Source organism: Trichoderma citrinoviride (genome assembly GCF_003025115.1).
Source record: "Trichoderma citrinoviride strain TUCIM 6016 unplaced genomic scaffold BBK36scaffold_10, whole genome shotgun sequence".
Classification (NCBI taxonomy): Eukaryota; Fungi; Ascomycota; class Sordariomycetes; order Hypocreales; family Hypocreaceae; genus Trichoderma; species Trichoderma citrinoviride.
In genome coordinates, this window is record NW_020194718.1 from 240,020 (window position 1) to 263,852 (window position 23,833).

The 23,833-nt window shown below is 55.5% G+C and overlaps 7 protein-coding genes across 7 annotated transcripts; 4 read left to right on the forward strand and 3 right to left on the reverse strand.

Annotated features, from left to right (window-relative positions):
• Positions 1-282: 282 nt before the first annotated feature.
• Positions 283-1,300, reverse strand: BBK36DRAFT_1096064 (glycoside hydrolase family 16 protein; the record flags this gene model as incomplete). Its single annotated transcript, XM_024889084.1, has 3 exons — positions 283-744; positions 804-1,069; positions 1,204-1,300. Coding segments are annotated over 3 exons (825 nt in total), but the record flags the coding sequence as incomplete, so codon positions are not given.
• An 8,700-nt stretch (positions 1,301-10,000) lies between these two features.
• Positions 10,001-11,098, forward strand: BBK36DRAFT_1123065 (DHS-like NAD/FAD-binding domain-containing protein; the record flags this gene model as incomplete). The annotated part of the gene is made up of 3 exons (XM_024891011.1): positions 10,001-10,319; positions 10,425-10,768; positions 10,856-11,098. The coding sequence occupies 3 exons, from the start codon at positions 10,001-10,003 to the stop codon at positions 11,096-11,098; spliced, it is 906 nt and encodes a 301-aa protein (XP_024747902.1).
• Positions 11,099-12,203: 1,105 nt separating this feature from the next.
• Positions 12,204-14,741, forward strand: BBK36DRAFT_140701 (glycoside hydrolase family 92 protein; the record flags this gene model as incomplete). Its single annotated transcript, XM_024897472.1, has 4 exons — positions 12,204-12,258; positions 12,298-13,345; positions 13,422-14,102; positions 14,162-14,741. The coding sequence occupies 4 exons, from the start codon at positions 12,204-12,206 to the stop codon at positions 14,739-14,741; spliced, it is 2,364 nt and encodes a 787-aa protein (XP_024747903.1).
• A 461-nt stretch (positions 14,742-15,202) lies between these two features.
• On the forward strand, positions 15,203-16,129 carry BBK36DRAFT_1093929 (DUF455 domain protein; the record flags this gene model as incomplete). Its single annotated transcript, XM_024889050.1, has 1 exon — positions 15,203-16,129. A coding segment is annotated over one exon (927 nt), but the record flags the coding sequence as incomplete, so codon positions are not given.
• A 976-nt stretch (positions 16,130-17,105) lies between these two features.
• On the reverse strand, positions 17,106-18,285 carry BBK36DRAFT_140708 (hypothetical protein; the record flags this gene model as incomplete). Its single annotated transcript, XM_024897473.1, has 7 exons — positions 17,106-17,243; positions 17,314-17,495; positions 17,567-17,681; positions 17,755-17,792; positions 17,956-17,997; positions 18,164-18,171; positions 18,253-18,285. The coding sequence occupies 7 exons, from the start codon at positions 18,283-18,285 to the stop codon at positions 17,107-17,109; spliced, it is 555 nt and encodes a 184-aa protein (XP_024747905.1).
• A 2,790-nt stretch (positions 18,286-21,075) lies between these two features.
• On the forward strand, positions 21,076-22,020 carry BBK36DRAFT_1123190 (ketopantoate hydroxymethyltransferase; the record flags this gene model as incomplete). Its single annotated transcript, XM_024891021.1, has 2 exons — positions 21,076-21,342; positions 21,409-22,020. 2 exons carry the CDS (start codon positions 21,076-21,078, stop codon positions 22,018-22,020), a joined length of 879 nt encoding a protein of 292 aa, XP_024747906.1.
• A 271-nt stretch (positions 22,021-22,291) lies between these two features.
• BBK36DRAFT_1176740 (APG12-domain-containing protein) lies at positions 22,292-23,497 on the reverse strand (the record flags this gene model as incomplete). Its single annotated transcript, XM_024896026.1, has 4 exons — positions 22,292-22,355; positions 22,433-22,775; positions 23,358-23,362; positions 23,480-23,497. 4 exons carry the CDS (start codon positions 23,495-23,497, stop codon positions 22,293-22,295), a joined length of 429 nt encoding a protein of 142 aa, XP_024747907.1.
• Positions 23,498-23,833: the final 336 nt, after the last annotated feature.

Below are 23,833 nucleotides of genomic sequence, written 5' to 3' on the forward strand. Positions count from 1 at the left end.
GACGGTGGGAGGCTTGGTGGGCTGGGCAGATCCGCTGGGCACGACGGAGACGGTGGAGTTACCAGCGCTGCCGCCGGAGGTGCTCGTGGTGGGAGCGGCAGTGGCGGTAGCGAGAGTGGTCTGGACCTCGGTGCTGGTCGTCTCCTCATCGGCGGTGGTGGAGGCAGCGGCGGAGGAGGCCTTGGTGGTGTGAGCGGCGGAGGAAGAAGCCTTGGTGGAGGTGTGGGCAGCAGAGGTCGAGGTGGCGTCGGAGCTGTCGTCGCTGCCGTCGCCGAGGGCGACCTTGATGCTCTGCCAGGAGCCGCTGTGGTCGCCGTAGATGTACTCCTTGACGCTCTTGGAGGTGGGTGCGTCGGCACCGGCGTAGTCGACAATGGAGATGCTCTTGTAGTAGCCGACGAAGGGAGCCTTGGAGAAGTCGGTGTAGCCACCGGCCCACTCGACGGTGCCCGTGGGAGCGTCCTTGCGGCCGGCGACCCAGGTTCCGAGCTTGACCTGCATGGGGGTCTGGGGGAGGCCAGAGGCGCCGCCCTCGGCGTTGGCAGCGGTCAGGGTGCGGACAACGTTGTTGTCGATCAGCCAGGTGACACCGGCAGAAGTCCACTCCACGGAGTAGGTGTGGAAAGATCCCAGAGGGTTGTCGACAGGGTGGAAAGCACCACGGTCGTACGTGGCGGTGTTGCCCTTGCTGAAGTAGTTGGTCTGAGCCTGGGCGTTGTCGCCGCCAACCCACTCCCAGTCGATCTGGAATCACGTCAGCAAGACTTGCTGCTGATCAAGCAAAGGACCAAAAGGGGACATACCTCGTCAAGATCGTCGGACTGGAGGACGGCAGAGGTCACGATACCGGCACCAGCGGCGGCCTGGACCTCGACATCGATGCGGCCGAAGAAGATGTACTTGCCGGTGCGGATGGTGGGAGCCTCCGTCTCGGTGCTGATGGAGAAGACAGCGCCGTTGCCGCTGTACTTGAGGGTTGTTCCAGGCAGGCTCTCGAAGCTGCTGCAGGCGCCCTTGCTGAAGTCGCAGTTGCCCGAGTTCTTACCAAAGGCAGGGTCGTTGGGGCAGGCTGTGAGGAGCTGTCAGTGATTTTGTCCTTGAACAAGATACGGATGCCTCCCAATGACATCCAGCGTCGTCAAAGTGCCTCCTTCCCAAAACTCCTCTCGATATTGCCCGTTTGGTTGCAGATGATTCACTTACTCTTCTCAAGGGGGTTGCAGTCAGTGGAGGTCTGGGCAGACACCAGGGTAGAGGCGGCAAGAGCCAGAGCAGCGGTGGTGAAGGTCTTGGACAGCATGTTTGCGGATTGATTATACGATAGCGAGTGCTGGTCGAAAAGATGCGTTTATATATAGCCGAATTGGCGGGCTGGTAAAGATTTGGCGAGAAGAGAAACGATTATTACACCTAAGCGATGGTCGGGTCAAGACTGAGGCCGAGAGCTGGTAGCGAGAGACTGCGCAAGAGAAAGACGCGGGAAGGAGGCTCGAGGAAGGTTGGAGGGGCTCGAGGCAGCGTGATGGGGAATTAATAAGAGGGACGAGGGAAGAAGGAGAGAAGAGGAGGAGGAGGAGAGGGATCGAGGCGGTGGTGAGATGCGTGTCTTATTAGTATGTGAAGGACTCGGCGGTTGACTGAGGTAGGCAGGCTGGCTGGCGGGCTGGATCTGGCAGTATTCCATTGCGCACACTGTCCCCCGTGGTGCTGAGCCCAGCCCAGGGTCCCACCACTCGGCCCCCCTGTCGCAAATCCCTGCAGGGCCAAGACCGGCGATGCGAGGGAGGCCCCTGTCGATACCTGCCTGGTTGCGCCGGCGGTGGCCAACCAGCGAGGGCGGCTGAGCCAGCCCGAGTGAGACCAGCAGAGCAGCCGCCAGCGTCGAAGCTCTGAATCACCCCCAGCCCCTCGGCTCTCAGCAGTGGAGAGGGCGCCAGGGTCCAGAACGGTGGGCGACGCCTGGCCTCGTGTTGGTGGCGCTGCCAGTCTTGGCCGGGCTGTCAATTATTGGCGATTAGTGCTCGTCCAAGGTAGCAATACTCGACGCTGGCCAGCCCGGCTGCGGCTATGCACCCAGCGCGAGTAGCGATACTCCGCATCGTATTTGCTGGCTGGCTGCCATTTCCGACCTGCCGGTAGCCCAAATGGGCCTCGTGTCGCCGGTTTCCCATGTTGCAGCCGCCCAGAGGCTTCGAATTGGGGACAAGAGAGAGGGTCGAACATGAGGAGGAGAGAAGAAAGCTGCGTGGCCGCCTGACCCAGCCAGTCGCCAGATCCAACGTGGCGGCGGTTCCCCGTTATCAGCCGTTTCTTTCCCACTGCACCTGCAGTTACCTCATACCTAGGTACTAAGTCTAGATACGAAGCACTGCACAGTCACGCAGCCAAGTGAAGGTGGCTCGACTTCGTACCGGTACGCGTAACCCGCCGGGAGGTGCTTTTGGAGCGCATCAAAGGCGTCTGCAGCGGCACCCACACGATACAGCAGCACAGATAAGGCAGTAGCCTCGTATTACGAATACCTGCCCACCTACGGAGTATCTACAATCTTCTCAATCCTTCTCTGATGAATCGCCGCACTTTGCTACCGCCACTTTGCGCGATACTGTATTGCAACTACTGTCTCGCTTCGTGAGCAGCAACTGATGAGCGACAATCTTTACAGGCAGCGAAAATCTATGAATCACAAAAGATGGGCCATATGACGCGCAGAGGCCCGCCGATTCTCAAACACCAGCCCAGATCGCAGACCCAGAGCCAAAACCACGCAAACAATCGCACACACAGTCAGCTCACACGGCGCCCCGTGCTTGCTTGCCCAATTTTTTTCTTCTTCCCATCTTCCTCTTCCAGCTCCGTTTCGGTCCGTTGGCTTGTCAATCACGGTAATCAACAAGAAAAGCATCACCACTAGCAGCGATTCGCACCTCTTTTCGAAACAGCCGTTGGGGATCGCTGCCACAGGACCTGCTGCTTTAGGGAGGTTACATGTGCGCTGCCTTGCAGCATGTAGCATGTCGCCCGTTTCGCTCGGCCGCTGATATTACTCCTACAACTACTACTACAGCACGGCACGCGGCGCCGTAACGTACAGTACGGGCACAGTACGACAATGTCCAGCAGTCGAAGCATCGTCGCTCCCTCGTCGTCGTGCAGTTTGCGAGCGGGTGTGAGAAAAAAGGACCCTGGAGAGGCACCAACGTCATTGGTGGGCGGATTTACCCCTGATGACGGCCCCGTTGGCGCTGCAGGGTCTGGACATGCATGCTCTCGGCCTAGGGGGTCGACTGTCAGAGCTCCGTCACAAAAGTACGAGTACAACGACGACAAACGAGCCACAAAAGGCGCCGTGGTTGCGAAACCAGGCGATAACGCACGACAACTCCCGCTGTGATCGTGGCACCTCCGATCGAGCGGCGTTCGTGCAGCTCGCCCAGACACCGTGTCGTGTCACGGAGGCTCCCCCTTTCGAGACGCCGAGCGGCTGAGATCGATCGTCGTCAGAGCCTTGCGAGCTTGTTGCCACTCCGGGCCTCGAGCTGGGAAAAACACTGGAAACACCGTCCGAGCGGAACATCACAAGCACGGTGCCCTCACCAGCAGCACGCTCGCTCGACCTTTGCCCTCCCTCCTCGCCGTCTGTGCTTCTGGCCTGTTGCCGAGCCCTTCAAAGCAGCGACAACAACAACAACAACAACAACAGGCGAAAGGGAACCTCAATTACAAAGTACGAGGTACCGCTACAAGACGTCGCCAGAATCTCGTAAAAATGTCAGCCGCCGGCCTCTTCCTCTTCCTCCCATCCCTCGCTGTTCCGAGACCCCGCCGCAGGGCCCCGGTTGCAACCAGCCTCTATCGGACAAGCGCCTCGGCACGGTGATCCCACCTGGCCCATCAACCCACCCCCAAGATACCCATGAATCATATCAATTTCCTCTCTCCAGACTCGTACGAAGTCCACGTACCTGGTGCTATCTGCAGCTGCTGTGTGCCGTATGACAGGCGCTACACCCTACGAGCGCACAGCAATCTAACGTATCAAATCTACAGCTTCGTTGTCTGCTGCATGTCGTCGTCTTCATGCATGTTCCGTGTGACAAACACTGTAGATATTACCCTACTAATCAGGTCAGTCAGCCTTCCTCATCTGCTTCTTCTTCTTCTTTCCGCCTTCTTTATTTCCGACTCCCTCTGATCCGATCCGATCCATCAAGCCCCTCCTCCTACTCCCCCGAGGCTGCTCTGCTCCGCCATGATGCCAGAGCGTCCACTACTACTAGCAGCACAGTAAAACGCCTTGGCTGACAACTTCGGTTATAGTAACTCATGCAAACCTGCTCCATGGCAACTTCTCATACAATTATGAGACCCAGCTCGGAGCACAGCTCCCCAAAGTTTCGTCACAAGAGGTCCTCAACACAGAGCTGAAGAATGGTTATTCCAATCAGAAGCTCCTCCCCATCAGCCACTTCAGTCCACTCCAAGCTCGTCCGATCGCCGGAGCATTGCGCGTACTTACAACTACTACAGCACAGTCTCTGCTACGGGGATGGAGAAGCACAAGCCAAGAAATTGTCATGGTTCCAGTTTTCGGTTTCTGCAATACATACACTTGACGGCTCTGGGTTGGCAAGTTGGGCAGGCGGAAACTTGCAGCTGCCCTACCGACAGCTTACACCAGGAGGGCTGCCCAACCTCCCTCGCTGGCTCCCCTTCTTCGCCCCTCCACACCCTTTTTCTCCCTCTTTTGTGTTTCCTTTTCCTGGCTTTTCTTCACGAGGAGTCGGGAAAGTGCTTGGCAAGGCAACAACAGGGTACTTCGTACGAGTACCCGTGCTTGTTCCCGTCCTCCCCGTACCCAGGTGGCTAGTTGCCCGTGACCATGATATCATGTACCCAAAAACAGAACCCCATACTCAAGCCCCCTTCGCACGGAGCACCGGGAGGGCCTCTCCCTCAAGACTGAACGTCAAAAGAAGACACAAGAACCAAAAGGAGTCCGGGAACCCCAGGTCGAAATGCCGGCCCCGTGACCCCAAACCACATCTCGAGGGGGAAAGGCTCTCGTGCCGATTCCCCTTCCAGCTGCCACCTTCTGGGCTACAACTTGCTACAGTACGGCACTGCGGCAACTGCCCTCTCACCGTGCTGCGTGTACATGCACATGCGCTTCGTATGGGCCCCCTTCGTATTCAGCAGGGTACCTCCACGGAGTTCACTGGCTGGTCAATACCGTTTCTAGTCATTCACATCTTCATGGTGGCCAGGAGCACTGGGGAATTGCTTCTACTACGTATCGGCAAATCCTCAACTCTCCTGTTCCTTTTCTTTCTGAGCACTTTCGATGGCTGTCCTTTCCTTTTTTCATGAGTCAAAAAGAGGCGCCCGGCCGGTCCAATTACACGCGATGCCATGCGTGAACAACTCCAAGCCCCCCGGCACGGCGATTGCCGTATTGGTCCATGGGAGAGCGTCTATTGTCCGTTGTCTTAAAATTGGCTGCTTGGCAGGCTGTCTGTGGTCTTTTTCTCTTGCCTCGTCGAGCAGTGGGTTGTTTCACTTCATCGTGCATTCTTCCAAGTCTCTTCATCTTCCTTCTCTGCCATACAATGTGAATTGTTTGCATCATGCATTGGTTTCTCTTGGTTTCCAACCATGATCGGATACTTGCTTCTGGATCTCATCCACCCTTCAAGTGATATTTTTGGATTTTGCCTCCCGAGTTTAGCTCCGGAGTCAGCCGCCATGGCCGCCTCCTCTGCAGTTACCGAGGTGTAGTAGTATTACTGAAGCTGTCACGCCAAGCATCTACAGTTCTGGTATCAACGGCGCCCCGAGTCAGGGCTTGCTCATCTGATTTGATGGCCCTTTTTTTTTTCCCTTCTTCAAGCTCCCACTTATTCACAAGCACCGCCAGCTCATCTAGCCTTGCATGCGCGGCACCGCAGCGATAAGAATAGCTTCTTTTCTTCTCTTTTCTCATTTTTTTTTCGCCTTAACACGAGATTGCCGATGGCATGATATGATTTCAAGATGATGATGATATGGAAGATACGGGGGAACCCGCTGCGCTAAGGTGGGTGGGTGGTCGGCACTTTTTGCAGTGATGTTTCTAAATTTACATCTTTTTCTTTTTCTCTTTCTTTTTTCTTCGTGTCTTTTCCTGTCGTGTGAGTAGGTATCCTGGCTACTACTACCAATGTAAGTAAGTAAGTAGATGATCAGATTCTCTCCCCCAGCCAAGTCTTGTGCGGGCATGTGAGGCTTTTCGGAAGAAGAATTGTTCGTATTCCACGAACACTGGGCCTGTCCTGACCTGACCTGTCTTGTCCTGCTAGTAATGCATGCGCCTTCATCCTTCTAAGTGGACTTGTATGCATTGCGTGTTATCAGGGCGCCTACAAACAAAACCACATCTAAAATTGCTCTTACACCACAAACAGACACATCAGTTCATACGGTTCATACGTTCACACACTCAATCTCAAGGTTCGTCTTTTTTTTTTTTCTTTTCTTTTCTTTTCCATTCGCACCTTCAGCACAGTCACTCACACGTATCTCGGTTGGTGATGGCCGCTGCATACCGTCCCTCTCGTATTCATTTCTAATACGGCCTCACCGCTGAGGGAGGGGGAGTGGGCAACCTGGGCATTGACTCTTTTCATAGCAGGCTTACATGTAACGTAAGGTACCTATCATAGTAGTACTACTCCGTTGCTTGCTCAGTGATCATGTCGGGCATGGCCGCATACGGCTTGATCTTGCAAACCACCTCTAATTGTTCTCTGACCCATGACGAGGTAGATACATACCTACTTGCTTATTATTAGTACCACGAAGTATGATTACTCCCTGGGTGAGAAAAAACCAAAGCAAAGTCGATGAAAAGAAGAGGAAAGCTTCATCTGCTGTTTTTGTGCCCCAAGCCCGTGATCACATCCGTCTGAAACATGCAACTTACTGTCGAGCCACTGTTTTGAATCATCGTCGCGACGACTCACACGAAACACAGCTCGGGCAGCCAAGCCAGCCCTCGCACCCTCTTTCCCTTTCAGCTCTGGCCTCTCCGAATCACTCATTTGACCTTTTTTTTTGTGTGTGTCTTATTAGTATCGGTACAGAAACAGACAAGGAACAAGGGGAGGAAGAAGGGGAAAAGGCTATCCATCTGCTTTCGTCTCCCCTTCCCTTCACCGGTTCACTACTACGACATTGGGGGGGAAGATCGAGATTTTGCTCTTTGCTCCTGCAAGGGCGGGATGAGACAGAGCCGTGGCCGCGGCTTTCCCTTTCTCCCGGCTCGATGAGTTGCGACAAAGGAGGATCTGGAACTTTGGCCATCTTTGCTTCAGAAACACGAAAGACATTGCTCGTACTTGGAGATTTGTCGCCGTATCGAAAATTGAGGGGTATTAGAGGAACGTGCATGCGATCTCGTATGTAGTATGTACAATTCGCTTCAGTTGAAGCAGCAGTACGAAGTACGTAGTACTCCCTTTTGATGATGTTTGTATAGTGGGATTTCGGGTTGCCTCCCGCTGTGATGAGGGTTCCAAGTCGTAAATCTCTCGGCCTTTTGCGGCGGAGCTTTTGTTCGCAGACCATTCAACTCGTCGGTTGTTGTATCATATGAGCGAACGTACATGTTTTGTTATGACTACTACGTACTTCGTAGCTGCGCACACTGCCCGCTCGGGTAACTCGTGGTTGTCCTCAGATAGGCAGTGGTGTCTCAGACAGTGTTTTGACGCAATACTAGAGCCCGACCAACCGGTTGTTGTGGTTGCTTTGTTTGTTTGTTTGTTTGTTTGTTTTCTTCGTCTTTGCCCTTGTGGTTTGCGTCTGGGTTCGTCAAGATCGAGAATTTGGGTTATCGATGTGCAGGATGGGCAGCCGTCAAGTTATCCATCTATCAATGATTACGACGTACCACGGCTTTGACGTTTACGGCCCCTCAGCGCAGTTCACATGTACGAGTATGGGCCTGAAGCACCGTTGAAACCTTTCTAGTACGTACATCTGTTGCATTTGAAGTCTCCGTGCAATCCAGATCCATTATCCAGGTTAGGTGGTGCCCACGATACGATGATGGTACAAAATTCGGTAAGAAGTGGTGATGGCAACCGCCGCATGTAGACAGGACACGAAGCCATCGAGCCGATGCTGCAAGTTCTGTTGGCTGCCATTGAATCAGACTCTCATCTTGCGATATCTGTCGTAGTAGTATGCGGTTGAGAAGCAATCGGCACGACGATCAGCTCGCGTCTGCATTCTTGAGATGGCTTCCAAACTTGTCTGGTTGGTTGCACGGGACACATGGGACGAACTACTATACATGTGCCTCGACAGCGGCAAGGTGCATACCGCGGTGCCCAGTGCGTTCCTTGGATCAGATCACTTGCATCCACGCGCATGGTTGAGCTGTGTCTGCGTCTGATGTTTGCCTCGTTGATGCATGAGAGCTATGTACATGTACCTACATACCAATGTTGATGCTGGTGATGCAGCGTTACTGCCACTGTTACGTAAGCGCCTATATGGTACTTAGTTGTATGAGAATCTCCCCTCTCCAGAGCCGATAATGCTTTGAGGCACCCCCGCTGTAGAGAACGAACATCTCATTCATATCAACTTTTGAGGCTCAGAGTCTTCATAATCACATGGAATCGCATCTCCGCGACCCACTCCTCGAGAGAAAGAACACATTGAAAGGGAAAAGCCACCTTCGTTTAGAGTTTTGGCTGATGGGTTGTCAAACCCCCCATTGTCGCTAATTATAGAAGGTGGCTGGGGCTGGCTTCAGGGTCTGGCCCGGTTCTAAAAGCTGGAGTCCAAGTGCCGTAAAGCAAAGACACATCAGTCAGCCCTGTGGCGAGACAAATTCGACGGCAGGATACGTGTATTGCCTTGTCACCAAACTTCTCTCTTAAATTGTAGATGCCCAGCTTGTGATGCCAGTCCAATGCGGCCGGCTTATAGATAATACCTACCTAGAAGTACAGGAGCACGTCTTACCTGGTACGGAGCCGCTTCCGGCCAATCACCTCGACAACACCAACGCTGCGGAGCGCGCACAACGAGGAAAAGAGGAAAATGCTCGCCGTCTAGTCATTAATCGCATGCAACTCCAACTGCCCAAAGCCCGCGCTCCAATCGCATGACGTCCTTTTGCTCCCACAAAGGCCCAATGCACAGAGGTCGCAGGGACGGGCTCTGCCTGCAGCCCGCACTGCCATGACGAGGTCTCTGGTACGTGGAGCTGTCAAATGGAGCTTTCAGTCAGTCAGGACCTTGCCCAGGCCGGCCAGGTAGAGCTGGCATCGCGCATGCATTTTTTCCGATGCCGCGCTCTCTCTCTGGCTGTTTTTTTTTTTTTTTCTCAGTTGTTTTCTCGTCATCAGCTTCCTGTCCTTTTGTCTTGCGCGCCCGCCTCCCGAAACGCTCGTTTAAACGCCCCGGCTTTGGCGCCCCTGCAAGCCTCCAGTCGCCAGCCATCGTGATACTGCAGCCTCGTTGCCTTTTCCGCAGCTGCTAATATTAATCGCTAACTGTTCCTTGCGCCGCTTCTGCTGCAGGTGCAGGTGCGCGAGCCGCCAGCAAGGACGGAGCTATTTGAGTAACCAACCTGAGCTGCTTCCTGCTTTCTGTGTCTGGCCAGCGTCTTTCCCCTCCTTTGTGTCACCTCTCGCTTTTCCTTGCTCTTCGTCAGATCGTTTTCTGAGCCGTTCCTCTCATCGCTCGTTGCTTCTCCGTGGACGGATTTGATTTCCCTGGGTGGTCTGACTCAGCGTTTTGATCTTCTTCTGCCTACCGTACAAGTCGTGGTGGGATTAGCAAGTCTTTCGCTGGTGACGGCATACCTAACCAGACGAATACTACCCGTCTCACCGGAGAGCAAGCATCAAGCGTCAAGCGTCAAGCGTCAAGCTACAAGCAGACAATCGCAAACCGCCACGACAAAACGCAATCCGAATCAAGACCCGACCCAGTCTCCCGCCCCATGGCCCCTCACAACGACATCGAGGCCTTCCACGAAGTGCTGCGGTCCAGCCGCCGCATCCTCGCCCTCTGTGGGGCCGGCCTGTCAGCCTCGTCCGGCCTGCCCACGTTCCGGGGCGCCGGCGGCTTCTGGCGAAACTACGATGCCACCCAGCTGGCGACGGTGCGGGCCTTCAAGATGGACCCCGGCATGGTCTGGCTGTTCTACGCCTACCGGAGGCACCTGGCGCTCAAGGCAGAGCCCAACAATGGGCACAGGGCGCTGGCTGCGCTGGCCAGGCGGAATACGGACTTTTTGTGTCTGACGCAGAACGTTGACAGTGAGTTTCAGGAGGAGAATCGGTGGGAAGAGGGGTCGGAAGGCCCTTGTATGTATTTGACGGCAATGTTTGTTGGCTAACCATGGAGTTGCCGCCACCACCTAGACCTCTCGCAGCGAGCAGAACACCCCCCATCACAGCTAAAGTGCCTCCACGGCTCCCTCTTCGACATCAAGTGCTCCAACGAGAGCTGCGACTGGATGCAGAAAGGCAACTTCGACGACCCCTTTTGCGCCGCGCTCGCCCCGGCCTCGGTTGACATGCCCAATGGTGAGCCGCTGCCGCTGCTGGACCCGTACCACCGCGTCAAGCACATCACCGAGGACGAGCTGCCCAAGTGCCCGCAGTGCAGCCGCGGCCTGCAGCGGCCGGGCGTGGTGTGGTTCGGAGAGGACCTGGACGCGACCATGATGATGGATATTTCGGCATGGCTACGTGCTGAGCCGCTGGTACGTAGGCTGGGACTCCCCCTTTTCTTTGTTCTCCCTTTCGAGGTAGTGGCTGGGTCTATGCTAATGCTTGCCTCTCGTCTCAAGGATCTCATGTTCGTCATTGGCACCTCGGCGGGCGTTTACCCTGCTGCTGGCTACATCGACAAGGCCCGCAAGCTCGGCGCGCGCATCGTCACCATCAACCTCGAAGCGGAAGACGAGGCGGAGATGTTCAAGGTGAAGCCGGGCGACTTTGCCTTTGGCAAGGATGCCGCCGAAATCCTCCCAGTTCTATTAGAGCCCGTTATCGGCAAACTCAACGAAGATGGCGAGTTCGAGATGCCCTGATGTGACGAATGGCCCAGTTAATGACGTACGCTGGTCCTGATTGCTGTCTGTTGCTGGTGTTTCGAGTTTCCTCCATTTTCTTCTTTTCTTTTCCTGCTTGGATGAAAACATGAGGCACGCATCTACGGTTGGTTATATCATACGTTTGGGTTATAGATCATGACACGCGGATTCACTTGGATGCGGGTCACAGTATGCATGAATAGCGACGACGCAATGAATGAAGTTTTTTATATTGTAATTATGGCTTGAAGACTCACTTTATACTCATGACTTTTACTTTCGCCCAAGCTGACGAGACCACAAACTCCAGTTCCGTCCCATCTCCCAAGTCATCTGTGCAACTCCCCTCCTCAACTCCCCTCTCCAACCGCTTGGATGCCTTTCCCCCTGCTCTTTGGTTGGTCGGCTTGTCTACAATAGGCAACTGATACTCGACTCCCCCCGTCACTCAAGGCGGGGTTGACGATAACCGACTCCCATGGATCTGATCATCATCATCATGACCGCCTCATGCCTCTGCATCCAGGCGGATGCTTTGGGCCCAACTGCAGCCGTCGGCAGAAATGCCGTTAGTGACTTTGATTCAAATGCCTTTCACACTGAGAGGGACATGCCGTATCTGATGCAGATCGCTGACGTCGTCTGCGTTTGTGTGATTTTGCGGTGGTTAATGGCAGAGAGCCGGCGTGCCTGCAGAGCTCTTTTGTGTATACCTTACATACCTACATGTAGGTTACATATCATCGGAGAAGAAGTGCAGTCGCATTGGAGAGGGTCTTGGCCGGAGTCTGCCCCCCCCCCCCCCCCCTCTCGCGAGGGATGTCGTACAAATATGGGACTGCTTCCATGTCTCTTTGCTCGCCGGGTTGATGTTCTCCTTTCGCTCTTTGCTGCCCCCCCCCCCCCCCCCCCTCTCGCGAGGGATGTCGTACAAATATGGGACTGCTTCCATGTCTCTTTGCTCGCCGGGTTGATGTTCTCCTTTCGCTCTTTGCTGGCACATCATCCTTAATACAGTATATATATATATATACATATATATACGTCTGCGAGAGTCAATTGAGGCCATCGTCGCTTCAGTTGGCCTCTCCACCTCGTCAGGATGCGTCTGAGAGCTGGTTCCCTCCTCTCCCTCTCCCTCGCCCTCATCCTGCCCGGTCCCTCGCCCGCACACGCCGCCGCCGCCGCCGCAGCAGCAGCAGCAGGACAAAAGCCGCCCAACGGCCTCTCGTACATCAACCCGCTCATCGGCACGACCAACGGCGGCAACGTCTTCGCCGGCGCAACGCTCCCCTACGGCCTCGCAAAGGCGTCCGCGGACGTAGACGGCCAGAACACGGGCGGCTTCGGCCTCGACGGCAGCAACGTCGTCGGGTTCTCGAGCGTGCACGACAGCGGCACCGGGGGCAACCCTAGCCTGGGCAACTTCCCGCTCTTCCCGCAGGTCTGCCCCGACGATGGCGACGTCAACTCGTGCCGGTTCCGCATCGGCGACAGGAAGCTGCACTACGTGAACGACTCGGTGACTGCGGGGCCGGGATACTTTGGGCTGGAGCTGGAGTCGGGCATCGCGGCGAACATGACTGTCTCGCAGCACGCGGCGCTGTACCGCTTCACGTTTCCGCAGGAGGACGAGGAGGAAGCGAAGACGAAGCATCCGCTGATTCTGCTGGACCTGACGGATCTGTGGCAGAGTCGGCAGAACGCCTCGATCCAGGTGGACGACAAGACGGGCCGCATGACGGGCAACGGCACGTTTCTGCCCAGCTTCGGGGCCGGGTCGTACGCCATGTACTTTTGCGCCGACGTGTTCGGTCCGGCGATCCACGAGACGGGCGTCTGGGTCAACAGCCGCGCGGGCACCGACCCCAAGCACGTCTTCCTGACGCGGGGCTTCAACCTCTTCTTCCTCGAGGGCGGCGGCTTCGTGCGCGTCAAGCCCCCGGGCGACGGCGTCGTGACGGTGCGCATGGGCATCAGCTACATCAGCAGCGAGCAGGCGTGCCGCAGCGCCGAGCGCGAGATGCCGAATCCGCTCGAGGACTTTGATCGGCTTGTCGACGCGGCGCAGAGCGCGTGGACGGAGAAGCTGAGTCCGATTTCCGTCAAGAGCGGCGGCGCGACGGAGGACTTGATGACGAGCTTCTGGAGCGGAGTCTATCGCAACATGATTTCGCCGCAGAACTACACGGGGGAGAATCCGCTTTGGAAGAGCGACAAGCCGTATTTCGACTCCTTTTACTGGTGAGTTGTGCTCACATCTGGCCCCTTTGTCCCAGGAGAGAAGATCTAACGGATGTGTGTGTATGTGTGTGTGTAGCATCTGGGATAGCTTTCGCGTCCAGCATCCTCTGTTGACCATCCTCGACCCCCATGCTCAGACGCAAATGGTAGAGGCCCTGCTCGACATTTACAAGCACGAAGGCTGGATGCCCGACTGCCGCATGTCCCTCTGCAAAGGCTGGACGCAAGGCGGCTCCAACGCCGACGTCGTCATCGCGGATGCCTTTGCGAAGAATCTCAGCACGACCATCGACTGGGAACTCGCCCTGGAAGCCGTCATGGCCGACGCCGAAAACGAGCCGCAGGAGTGGTCGTACCACGGCCGAGGCGGCCTCCACAGCTGGAAGAAGCTCAACTACATTCCCTACCTGGACTTTGACCCGTACGGCTTCGGGACCAACTCGCGCAGCATCTCGCGGACGCTCGAATATGCGTACGACGACTACTGTCTCTCGGAGCTGGCCGGTGGCCTCGGCAGACGGGACTTGCAGGCAAAGTACCAGGAACGAAGCATGAACTGGAAGAACCTGTGGAAGGCGGACCAGACGTCGCTGATTAACGGCACCGACACGGGGTTCAGGGGCTTCTTCCAGCCGCGGTACCAGAACGGAACTTGGGGCTTCCAGGACCCCATTGCGTGCTCTGCGCTGGCTGGGTTCTGCTCGCTGACTACGAATCCGAGTGAGACGTTTGAAGCCAGCATCTGGCAGTATCTCTTGTAAGTTCGAAGCCCGTTAATCTATGCTGTGTCGAGCAAGCTGACCTGTGTCATACAAGCTACGTCCCTCACTCCGTCTCATCCCTCATTTCGCTTCTCGGAGGCGACGACGCCATGATTTCGCGCCTCGACTTCTTCCACACGTCTGGGCTGGCGGACATCTCCAACGAGCCCGTCTTCTTCACCGTCTTCCTCTACCACTACACGGGGCGGCCAGGCCTCTCCACGAAGCGCATCCACCAGTACGTCCCCGCCGACTTCAACTCGTCGCCCGGCGGCCTCCCGGGCAACGACGACTCCGGCGCCATGGGCGCGTTCCTCGTCTTCTCCGTCATGGGCCTGTTCCCCGTGGCGGGGCAGAACGTGTACCTGATCTCGCCGCCGTTTGTGGAGGAGATTAGCATCCGGCATCCGGTGACGGGGAAGACGGCGACGGTGCGCAACATTGGGTTTGACGCGTCGTACGACAAGATTTTCGTGCAGAGCGCAAAGGTGAATGGGAAGCCGTGGACGAGGTCGTGGATCGGGCACGAGTTCTTCACGGAGGGGTGGACGCTGGAGTTGGTGCTCGGGGCGGAGGAGTCGGGGTGGGGGCGGGATGTGAAGGACAGGCCGCCGAGCTGGACTCTTGGGACGTGATGTGGTGTGATTATGATAGATGATGAGGGACGAATAGACGGAGTGTTGCGTTGATGATGCGGTATACCTTGTGTATTCGTGATGCTCTAGGAGTTCGGGTGGTGTTGCCGCGTGATGCAAGCTCTGGCATGACCTGTCAGCGGCTGCACTCTGCCAATAGTCAAGACATCGAAGCCCAGACCCAGGACTCTCGCGCAAAGCAGTTTGATGAGCTTGTCTTGCCTAACATCTAAAACTTGAATCGAACGACACAAGACTCGTCAAGTCAACGGTTGATGACTTACACGAACGAGTGCCCCACTTGATTCCAGGGTCCAGCTCCCCAGCACCAGTGACGTATTAGTTGTACCCTCTCCGTTTTCGAATCCAGCAACTCAAACTTGCCCTCCAAATCATCCTCACCACCAAACGAAAACAAAACCGCCCCAGCGCCTTTCACACATCGCGCAATACCGCCCACCATGCAGGGCTTCAACATGGGACGCTACGTCCCCCCGGACCTCGAGGGCACCGTCCCCTCCGGCAACCGCCTCCACGGGAAACACGCCCTCGGCAGCCGCGCCTCCAAGCTCGCCTCGCACGGCATCCTGACGGTGCGCTTCGAGATGCCGTACCCGATATGGTGCCTGCACTGCGCGAGGCCGACCGTCATCGGCCAGGGCGTGCGCTTCAACGCGGAGAAGAAGCGCGCGGGCAGCTACTTTTCGACGCCCGTCTGGAGCTTTCGCTTCAGGCACGCCGAGTGCGGGGGGTGGATTGAGATGAGGACCGATCCGAAGAACACGGCCTACGTCGTCGTCGAGGGGGCGCGGAAGAGGGATACCGGAGACGCCAAAGCTGCTGCTGAGGGGGTTGAAGAAGGAGAAGGGGCGGTGATTCTGACGGACAAGGAGCGGGACGAGCTGCGAAACAATGCCTTTGCGAGCCTCGAAAGGACAATCGCGGACCGAAAGAGGCTCGAGATGGCGGCGGACCGCATCGAGGATCTTGCGGCGCTGTCGGAGCGCCACTGGAGCGATCCGTATGCCTTGAACCAGCGCCTGCGGAGGGATTTTCGCAAGGGCCGCAAGCAGAGGGAGCAGGATGCCGCGAGGGCGCGGGATTTACAGGATAGGATGGGGCTTGGGGGGTTGGAGCTTGTGCCGGAGGCGGAGGAGGATGCGCAGAGGGCTGCGTTGGTGGATTTCGGGGCGGTGGATGACGATGATGGTGGTGATGGGGCGTTGCTGAAGCCCTTGTTTTCGACGGCGACGGCGACGGAGAAGAAGACGCAGACGCAGATGCAGCCAAAAATTGCGTCCAAGGCCGAAAAGCAGGCGTCGAGGCGAAAGGAGGCCTTTGTAGCCAACGTCCTGTCCAACACGCGCGCGGCGCAGGATCCCTTTCTCATACAGCAACATCACGGCGGCGGCGGCGGCGGCAGCAGCAGCAGCGGAAACACCAGGGCAGCAGCGGCGGAAAGACCGTCATTGTCGTCGTCTCTCGGCATCATTAGACGAAAGAAGGGGAAGCATGCAGATGGTGGCGGCGGCGGAGGAGGAGGAGGAGGAGGAGGAGGAGCGAACAAGGACAATGACAACGGCAGGGTAGTGTCTGGTGTTGCGACAAGAGTGTCGGTGCAGGGGCTGGTGGAGTATGATTCTGATTGAAAACATCTGGAGCGACGGGTTTGTTTATTTTTCTCTTCTTTTTTTTCTTCTACCCTTTTTACTTTCTTTACGGGGTCAATGGCGTTTCATCACGGGGGGGGGGGGGGGGGGGGGGGGCTGGATAGACTAGGCGTTATCAACAGGAGGATCAATCAAAACGGGGGAAACAGGAGGACATGGCATCGTTCCATACATGATACCCCAAAGCTGGCGCATAGCCACATCTTATGTTAATCAAAGATGGATTGACGAAGCTATACTGTAAACTGTCTGTTCCGCCTAAACGAAAAAAGTATCTTATTCAACATACTTTGACACACAAACCACTCATTTCCCTGAGCTGCTCATCCACACCTGCCCCCCCCCCTCCATCCATGACATACGTACATACCAAAACTCCTGAGATACAAGTTTGCAGATCAAGACGTCTGTTTCTCCCTACTCGCAGTACAAGGGACAGACAAGGTACCGGCAAGATAGAGCAGACGAAACTCTCCCATCTTGCTTTTTCAAAAATGGTGAGAAACGAACGAAGTAGAGAAGAAAAGGAGTCGAGACTCGAGATGATGTGGCTGGCTGGTTAGGCTGATGACTGAATCCCATGTGACGCTGCTGTTGCTGACTGGGCCGCAGTGGTTTGCTCCTTCAATCGAGCGCTGTGACATTTGACAGACGAAAAGAAAAGGGTCCAAAGTGATAACATCAAGTGTTTCACCCTATACGTCGTCCATTTGGCCAGCAGGCTCCTCGTCATCGTCATCAAAACTCGCCACCGAGGACATGTCATCCTCATCCTCGCTCTCGGCGCCAGCCTCGTCCACGGAATCTTTGTTTGCGTATTTCTGGACGTATTCTGTTGAACCCACCCCCAAGCCTGTTAGTAACCCGTCCTGTTCGTTCGACCTCGTGCGGTATTGGCGCACCTTTCACTTTTGCTTCGTAGCTCTTGGGTTCCCTAATGAGAAGAGCAGCGGCTTCGCCGTTGAGCGGGTCTGTCGGGTTGGGGTAGCGGAGGAGCTGCGGGAGGAAGACCTCGAAAATGTTGATCATATCGAACATGGGAGACCATGTCTGGTTGATGACATCCAGACACACAGACCCGGACCTGTTTCGATTCGGCATGCCTTAGCAGACCATTCACTTTTCATCTTCCCTCTCGCTCCGGTGCAGACTCACAGCTCATCGATGTTGGGGTGAAAGATGCGGTTGACAAACCCGATACTCGGAGACTTGTAGGGATACGTATCGGGCAGTTCGACGTGCACTTTCCACAAACCTCCCTCAAAGGGCGCTGCCGAGCCGCGTTAGTCGTGGCACACAAAACAGCCTGCTCTCCGCCTCTTCTTGTCCATGCCAAAACTTACTCTCCGCTGGGCCCTTGAATCTGACGAAGAACTCTTGCCTGCAGGACAGAAAGTGATCAGTAGTTTGCAAAAGGATTATAAGATCGGTCGGTTCGAAACGGGCGGAAACAAAGGGCGCAGTCGGCGATGCCTTACACTGCAACGAGTCAGTCAGTCAGCAGTCCTGCAGCGTTGGAGGAGGATTGTTCAGGCTGCTGCTTACTGTTGTCATTGACAAGAGTCACTTCGTAGTCACTCATCAACCTGCATCGCTCGTGTCAGTCGGGCCAAGAGAAGCGTTGTGCATCGTTGGCGTTCGTACATCCTGCGAGGTTGTTAGCCAAAACACTTGTTTTTGTAAGTCCGTCAAGGCCCGAGTCGAGAGACCCGACTTACTTCATGACCTGTATCATCCAGAGAAAAGAGACGATTCATCAGCCTTGGAACCTTTGTACATCCATACAGACTCGCCGCGCTTCCCCGAGGCGGCAGAGGAGAAGCCGCAGACTGGCGACTTACATCAGTCTCGATTCGACGGCGCGGGCTGCTCATGATGGGCGACTATCGAGGGACTCTCCGGCCCGTTCCAACGGAAAGAAAGAAACTCGAAAAGGGTTATGTGGAGATGGAAGAGCTGAGTTGCGTCCAAGGCTGTCGAGGTGTACTTCTCGGCGTCGCCCAGCTGTGCGTCGTGACTTGCAGTAGCGTGTCTGTTGCCGGTAAGGCTTGCAGCAAGTCGATTCGGTTTCGGTTCGGAGAGGCGGATGGACGGGTGAGGCTCGGAAGACGAGGGTCGATCGGCGGGAGAAGACGATGGAAGGACAGAGAGAGAGAGAGAGAGAGACGATGGAACGGAGGGTGGGAAGAGGTTGAAGACGAGGTTTCGGGTAGACGTGAATCAGAGAGGGCGAGCGATGAAAAACGAGGCAAAAATCGGGCAGTCAGTCGGTCGATGGAGTGGACGGATCTGGTCGTGAGTTGGCGAGGAGTGATGCCGATGTCGAGGACGCAATCAAAGCAGGTTTGGCCCTCCGCTGCATCGGCTTGTCACTCTCCCCCACCCGCCGCGTCTTGCAGCCCCTCCCCGGCAATTCTGGCAGTGGAACATATTACTGTCCAACAGCGACCCAGCGGACCAGTTCCGGCGAGCAGCGGCGCTGAAGGGCCGCCGAGGATTTAGCGACAAGGGCGCTGGATCTACAGGGAGTGAGTGTTCCATCTGCTGCACCTACGAGTACGGTGGCTGTTTGAGCCGTTTCCCGGTTGGGGGGGTTATGGTTTGACGCCATCGGGTTGCTGTTTGCGTGTTGTTTGATGAATTAGTATTAGGGAGCTGTCAGGTGCGCCGCTTGGCCACTTTTGCCTTTTCGTGTAAGGTCTGTCATGTGTGGGCTTGAGGTGTTTAGTTCTGTTGTTTGTGCCGAGGGGCGAACTTCAACATTGTCAGCTGGAGGCGGGCAGGGATCCAAGGTGTTCTTGTTCGAGTAAGGCGTGAATGCAGCTGGAATGACGACAATGATGGCTTTCAATTGTTGTGGTGATGATGTCCTTTTTCCGATCTTCGACTTACACGCAGAATAGGAATGAATATGTTATAACTCCTCAAAAGCCTTTCCATCGTATGGACAAACAGAATACTATTCTTCAAACTCCCATCATCAAGACAGACAACCAGCCGATAACAAGCAACGCACATGCACACTCCCCGTCATTAGTACTCATTCCCTCCCATCCATCCCGCCCACCACTCAGCCTTACGCATCTCGACGCAGCAAAACTTCATGTTGCCTCCCTCCGACAAGCCCAGGCACATTCACATGTAAGCCAACAACTTAGCATGATACTATGTAATACGCATTTTCTCCCCCCTCCCCCCCCCCCCCCATCCATCCTGCCCATGCAAGTCAGCACAGCAAGCTCAGGCTTTTCAACTCCCAAGGGCACCCCAAAGTTAGTGAGCTTCGACTTACACCTGCACCAACCCAGGCTGAGCTACATGTACTGGATTCCCCGTCATAAAACCCACCCCCGTTCTCGTCATTGTGCATCTGTTCAATCTCACAGGTCATACTCCTTGACGCACCATTCTCACCCATCTTTTCTTTGAAGGACTATCTAGTATCTGTCTTTCGAGGTCACTTTGCAGCCTTACGAGGCGCGCCATCTCGGCAGCACCGCAGCCCGCGTCCAACTGCCTCGCACCGCCCTCGCCTCGGCACCGGTTATGTACCTTATGTACCTTGGTAGTCCGCACCCTCTCGCACCGTGCCCCCCAGCCAGAACTGCCGTCCACCCAAGGTAAAAACGACTCCAAATGCTTCAACCATTAATAACACAACAAAAATAAAAATGAAAATAAAGTAAAATCAAAACATAATCAACCCCTGTCCATCAGCATCATCCCTCATAATAGTAACCCATCTGGAATCGCCGAAAGGCTGCGCAGCAAAACAATGATGTACCTTAGTAATAGCAGTAATACCATAAAGTACTATGCCCATGCCCTTTGCACCAAACATGAACAGGGTGACCTCGTACTCTTACTCTGCCCGTGGCGCCCGTACTCGTACTCCGTATCAGTACAGTACGGTTTCTTCTCACTATAACGCTACCTTGTGCGACTTTACCATCTTCTTTACCTTATTTCCCTCCCTTGGTTCTTCCTGTAGCCCGACCGACCGACTCCGACTGCCCCCAAGATACTCAATTCTACATCGTAAAAACCAGCATGCCTCATTCAAAGTATTAAAAAACAGCGCCTCGTCCGCCACCTCAAGCTTCCTCCCTTTTTCCTTCTTTTCCTTTGCTTCAATTCACATTCGTCTCTTTTTTCTCTTACCAAATAAACATCTCCGTTCTTGTGCAAGGACTGGCTTATACAGATCGCGGCCCTCATCTAATATTCCATCTTTCGTCTATCCTGCAACGTTGAGGTTCTTGCATCCCCGGTTCCCACTTTCTTCGCTCAAAAGTACCCCACCGGTACCCTCCCATACACGCCGCCGCTGCACAGTACGTCTGAGAAACCTGCCAATAACACAACACCAAAAAATTTCCAAACTGGGAGCCATGTTCCCGATCGGAGCCTCGGCCAGATCCTGTGCGGCCATCGCCCGCAGCAGCAGCAGCAGCAGCAGCACGCGACTCACCACCAGCCTCGGATGCTCCGTTGCCGCTGCTGCTTCCTCTCCCTCGGCCCGCTTGTCCTCTTCTTCACCATCATCATCATCATCATCATCATCATCATTCTCATCATTCTCATCCTCATCTCCAACACGCCCATCCCTCGCGCCTCGTCCTCCCACCACCCTCTTCCATGTCAGATACAGCTCGCACTCCCCCATGGGCTCCCAGTCCGGGGCCGCGCGCAAAAAGGTCACCATGAGCACCATCAAGTCGCTCTACCAAAAGGGCGAGCCCATCGCCATGATCACCGCCCACGACTTCCCCAGCGCCTACGTCGCCGACCAGAACGGCATCGACATGATTCTGGTGGGCGACAGCCTGGCCATGGTGGCGCTGGGCATGGAAGACACCAACGAGGTCGAGGTCGAGGACATGCTGCTCCATTGTCGCTCAGTAGCCCGCGCCGCCAAGAGCGCCTTTACCGTGAGCTCTCTCCTCTTGCTCCTTTCTTTTTGTTTCGTCAAACCCGACTAACAAGCGGCATCATAGGTTGGAGATCTGCCCATGGGCTCGTATGAAATCTCTCCCGAACAGGCCCTGGCCACAGCCATCCGCTTCGTCAAGCAGGGCAAGGCGCAGAGCGTCAAGCTCGAGGGCGGCAAGGAGTTTGCCCCCACCATTCGCAAAATCACCTCCGCCGGCATCCCGGTCCTTGCCCACATCGGCCTCACTCCCCAGCGCCAGAACGCCCTCGGGGGGTTCCGCGTCCAGGGCAAGACGTCCGCCGGCGCCATGAGAGTCCTGGAAGACGCCCTTGCCGTGCAGGAAGCAGGCGCCTTTGCCGTGGTGCTCGAAGCCGTCCCCGCCGAGGTCGCCGCCCTCATCACCCAGAAGCTGTCCATTCCCACCATCGGCATCGGCGCTGGCAACGGCTGCTCGGGCCAGGTGCTTGTCCAGATCGACTTGACTGGCAACTTCCCACCCGGGAGGTTCATGCCCAAGTTTGTCAAGAAGTATGGCGACATCTGGGGCGAGGCGGCGCGGGCAGTTGTGGCCTACCGGGATGAGGTCAAGAGCAAGCAGTTTCCTGCCCCTGAGCACACGTATCCGATGCCTGCGGAAGAGTTTGAGTCGTTTGCCAAGGCCGCAAAGGACCTGTGAGGGGTGGTAGCCAAGGCATGCCAGCATGAAGCAGTGGCGTTTGTTTGTTTGTTTGGGTTTCATTCCGGTCCGTACATTGCGTTTTCTGTGTTATTTTCTGCAAGCATTGAAGTGGCGTTTTATCGAGTCTCTTGGGGAGGCCTGGGAGGAGGGGATATGGAAAAGAGGGATGGGTTGATATAGAAGGATACCACTGCGTTAGATAGCACCCTGAAGCCTTTCTTCTTTCGTCTTTCTTGTGTGTCTCTCTCATCTTCCACTCTCATGAGCTTTCATCCAAACGCCGGAGTAATGGAATAGGCCACAACCAGCTGATCATGAGCATTCTTGAAGCACTGCTCCTTAGTCAGTCCCCCTCCCATGATATCTCTCACCCTTCATCATGTAACAAGTGGAAAGGAGAGAAACTCACCTGGTGTAAATTCCCAACAACCTCATCCAGCGACGGCGCAAACGCACTGTTCACATACAAGAAGACGCTGTCCGTCTCCTTGCACCTCAGCTTCCTCCGCAGGTACCGCACCACCTCCTCAAACTTGCGCCCCGCCGAGATCTTGCACACGTCCTGCTGCAGCGCCGGCGCCGACCCCACCGCCTTGAACTTGACCACGACCTTGCTGTGCGCCGGGAACAGCTCGCCCGCGCTGGCCAGCGCCGCCGTCGCGTCGCGCGGCAGGTCCGCCAGCATCACCGAGGCGCTCAGCGTCAGCGGGATCTCGGGCGACGCGGCGCCGCTGTCGTCGCCCTCGCGGTTGCTGGCCGAGGAGGCGTTGTTGGCGTCTTCTGCTGCGTCGGGGAGAGGGGGGGAGGTGGTGGTGGGCGATGGCGGGGATATAAAGTCGGGGTCCATGGCTGGTGATGTGTTTGAGCGTGCTTGTAATGGCTGAAGCTTGGGATATCTATTACAGCCTCAAAGAGATCAAAGTCTTTCAAAGCATAGGATGAGCTGTAAAGGTACCTAGGTAGAGTCGTGGGCTGAGGGATCTGTATGTGAGGAGGTGCCTTATAATAAGCTCCAGATTGGCGTGAGATGATGAGAGCTTGTCACATGCGGTAGCTGCCTTGTATGTACGGTGCGCATACAGTGCGAATAATACCCCCAACCCCCAAAAAGAGGACCATCACCAGGGCATGCATATACGTATCAAGATTCAGCAACTCATTCCAGCACTTGCCCAATTAACTCCTGCTTATTCTGCTGCTGCTGCTACCTAGAGCTATCGCCAAAATGCTATCTCAAGTCGTAAATACCGGTCCGTTCCGTGCACCAAATAGACGCCCCGGACCATCCTTTGCTTATACACTTCGTGAATTGTAACATGCCAGCTACAACATACATGGACTTGACACATAGAGCAAGCCCCATCCAGCCCCATCAGCGCCTTTTGGCCTCTCGCTCCATCAAAGCATCAAATGCCATCCCATTTCCTTTACCAGTCTCCAACTGCTGCTCTCATACCATCTCGTCCTGTCCCATCCCTTCATTAGTCCCGAACTGCGTCACGCACAAAGCATTCCCGCCCCTTCCCTCGAATAATCCAGGCCACAATCGACTTCTTCTTTATCAAACCTCCTTCCCACCACCAAAATACAATCCATCGTTCCAAGTGAAAGACGAGGAAAACGGCCGAGTTTGAAATGAAAACGCCTCCTGCTATGTATGCGGGTTCAAAATGCCAATCATGCCGGCGCTTATGTGCCATGAAAACAGAGCCTCATGCTGAGTCGTTATAGCCGAAAGATGATCAAAAGAATCCCTGAAAGAAAGAAGAAGAAAGTCCAAAAAAGAGCAAAGCCCAGATCAGGCACAGAT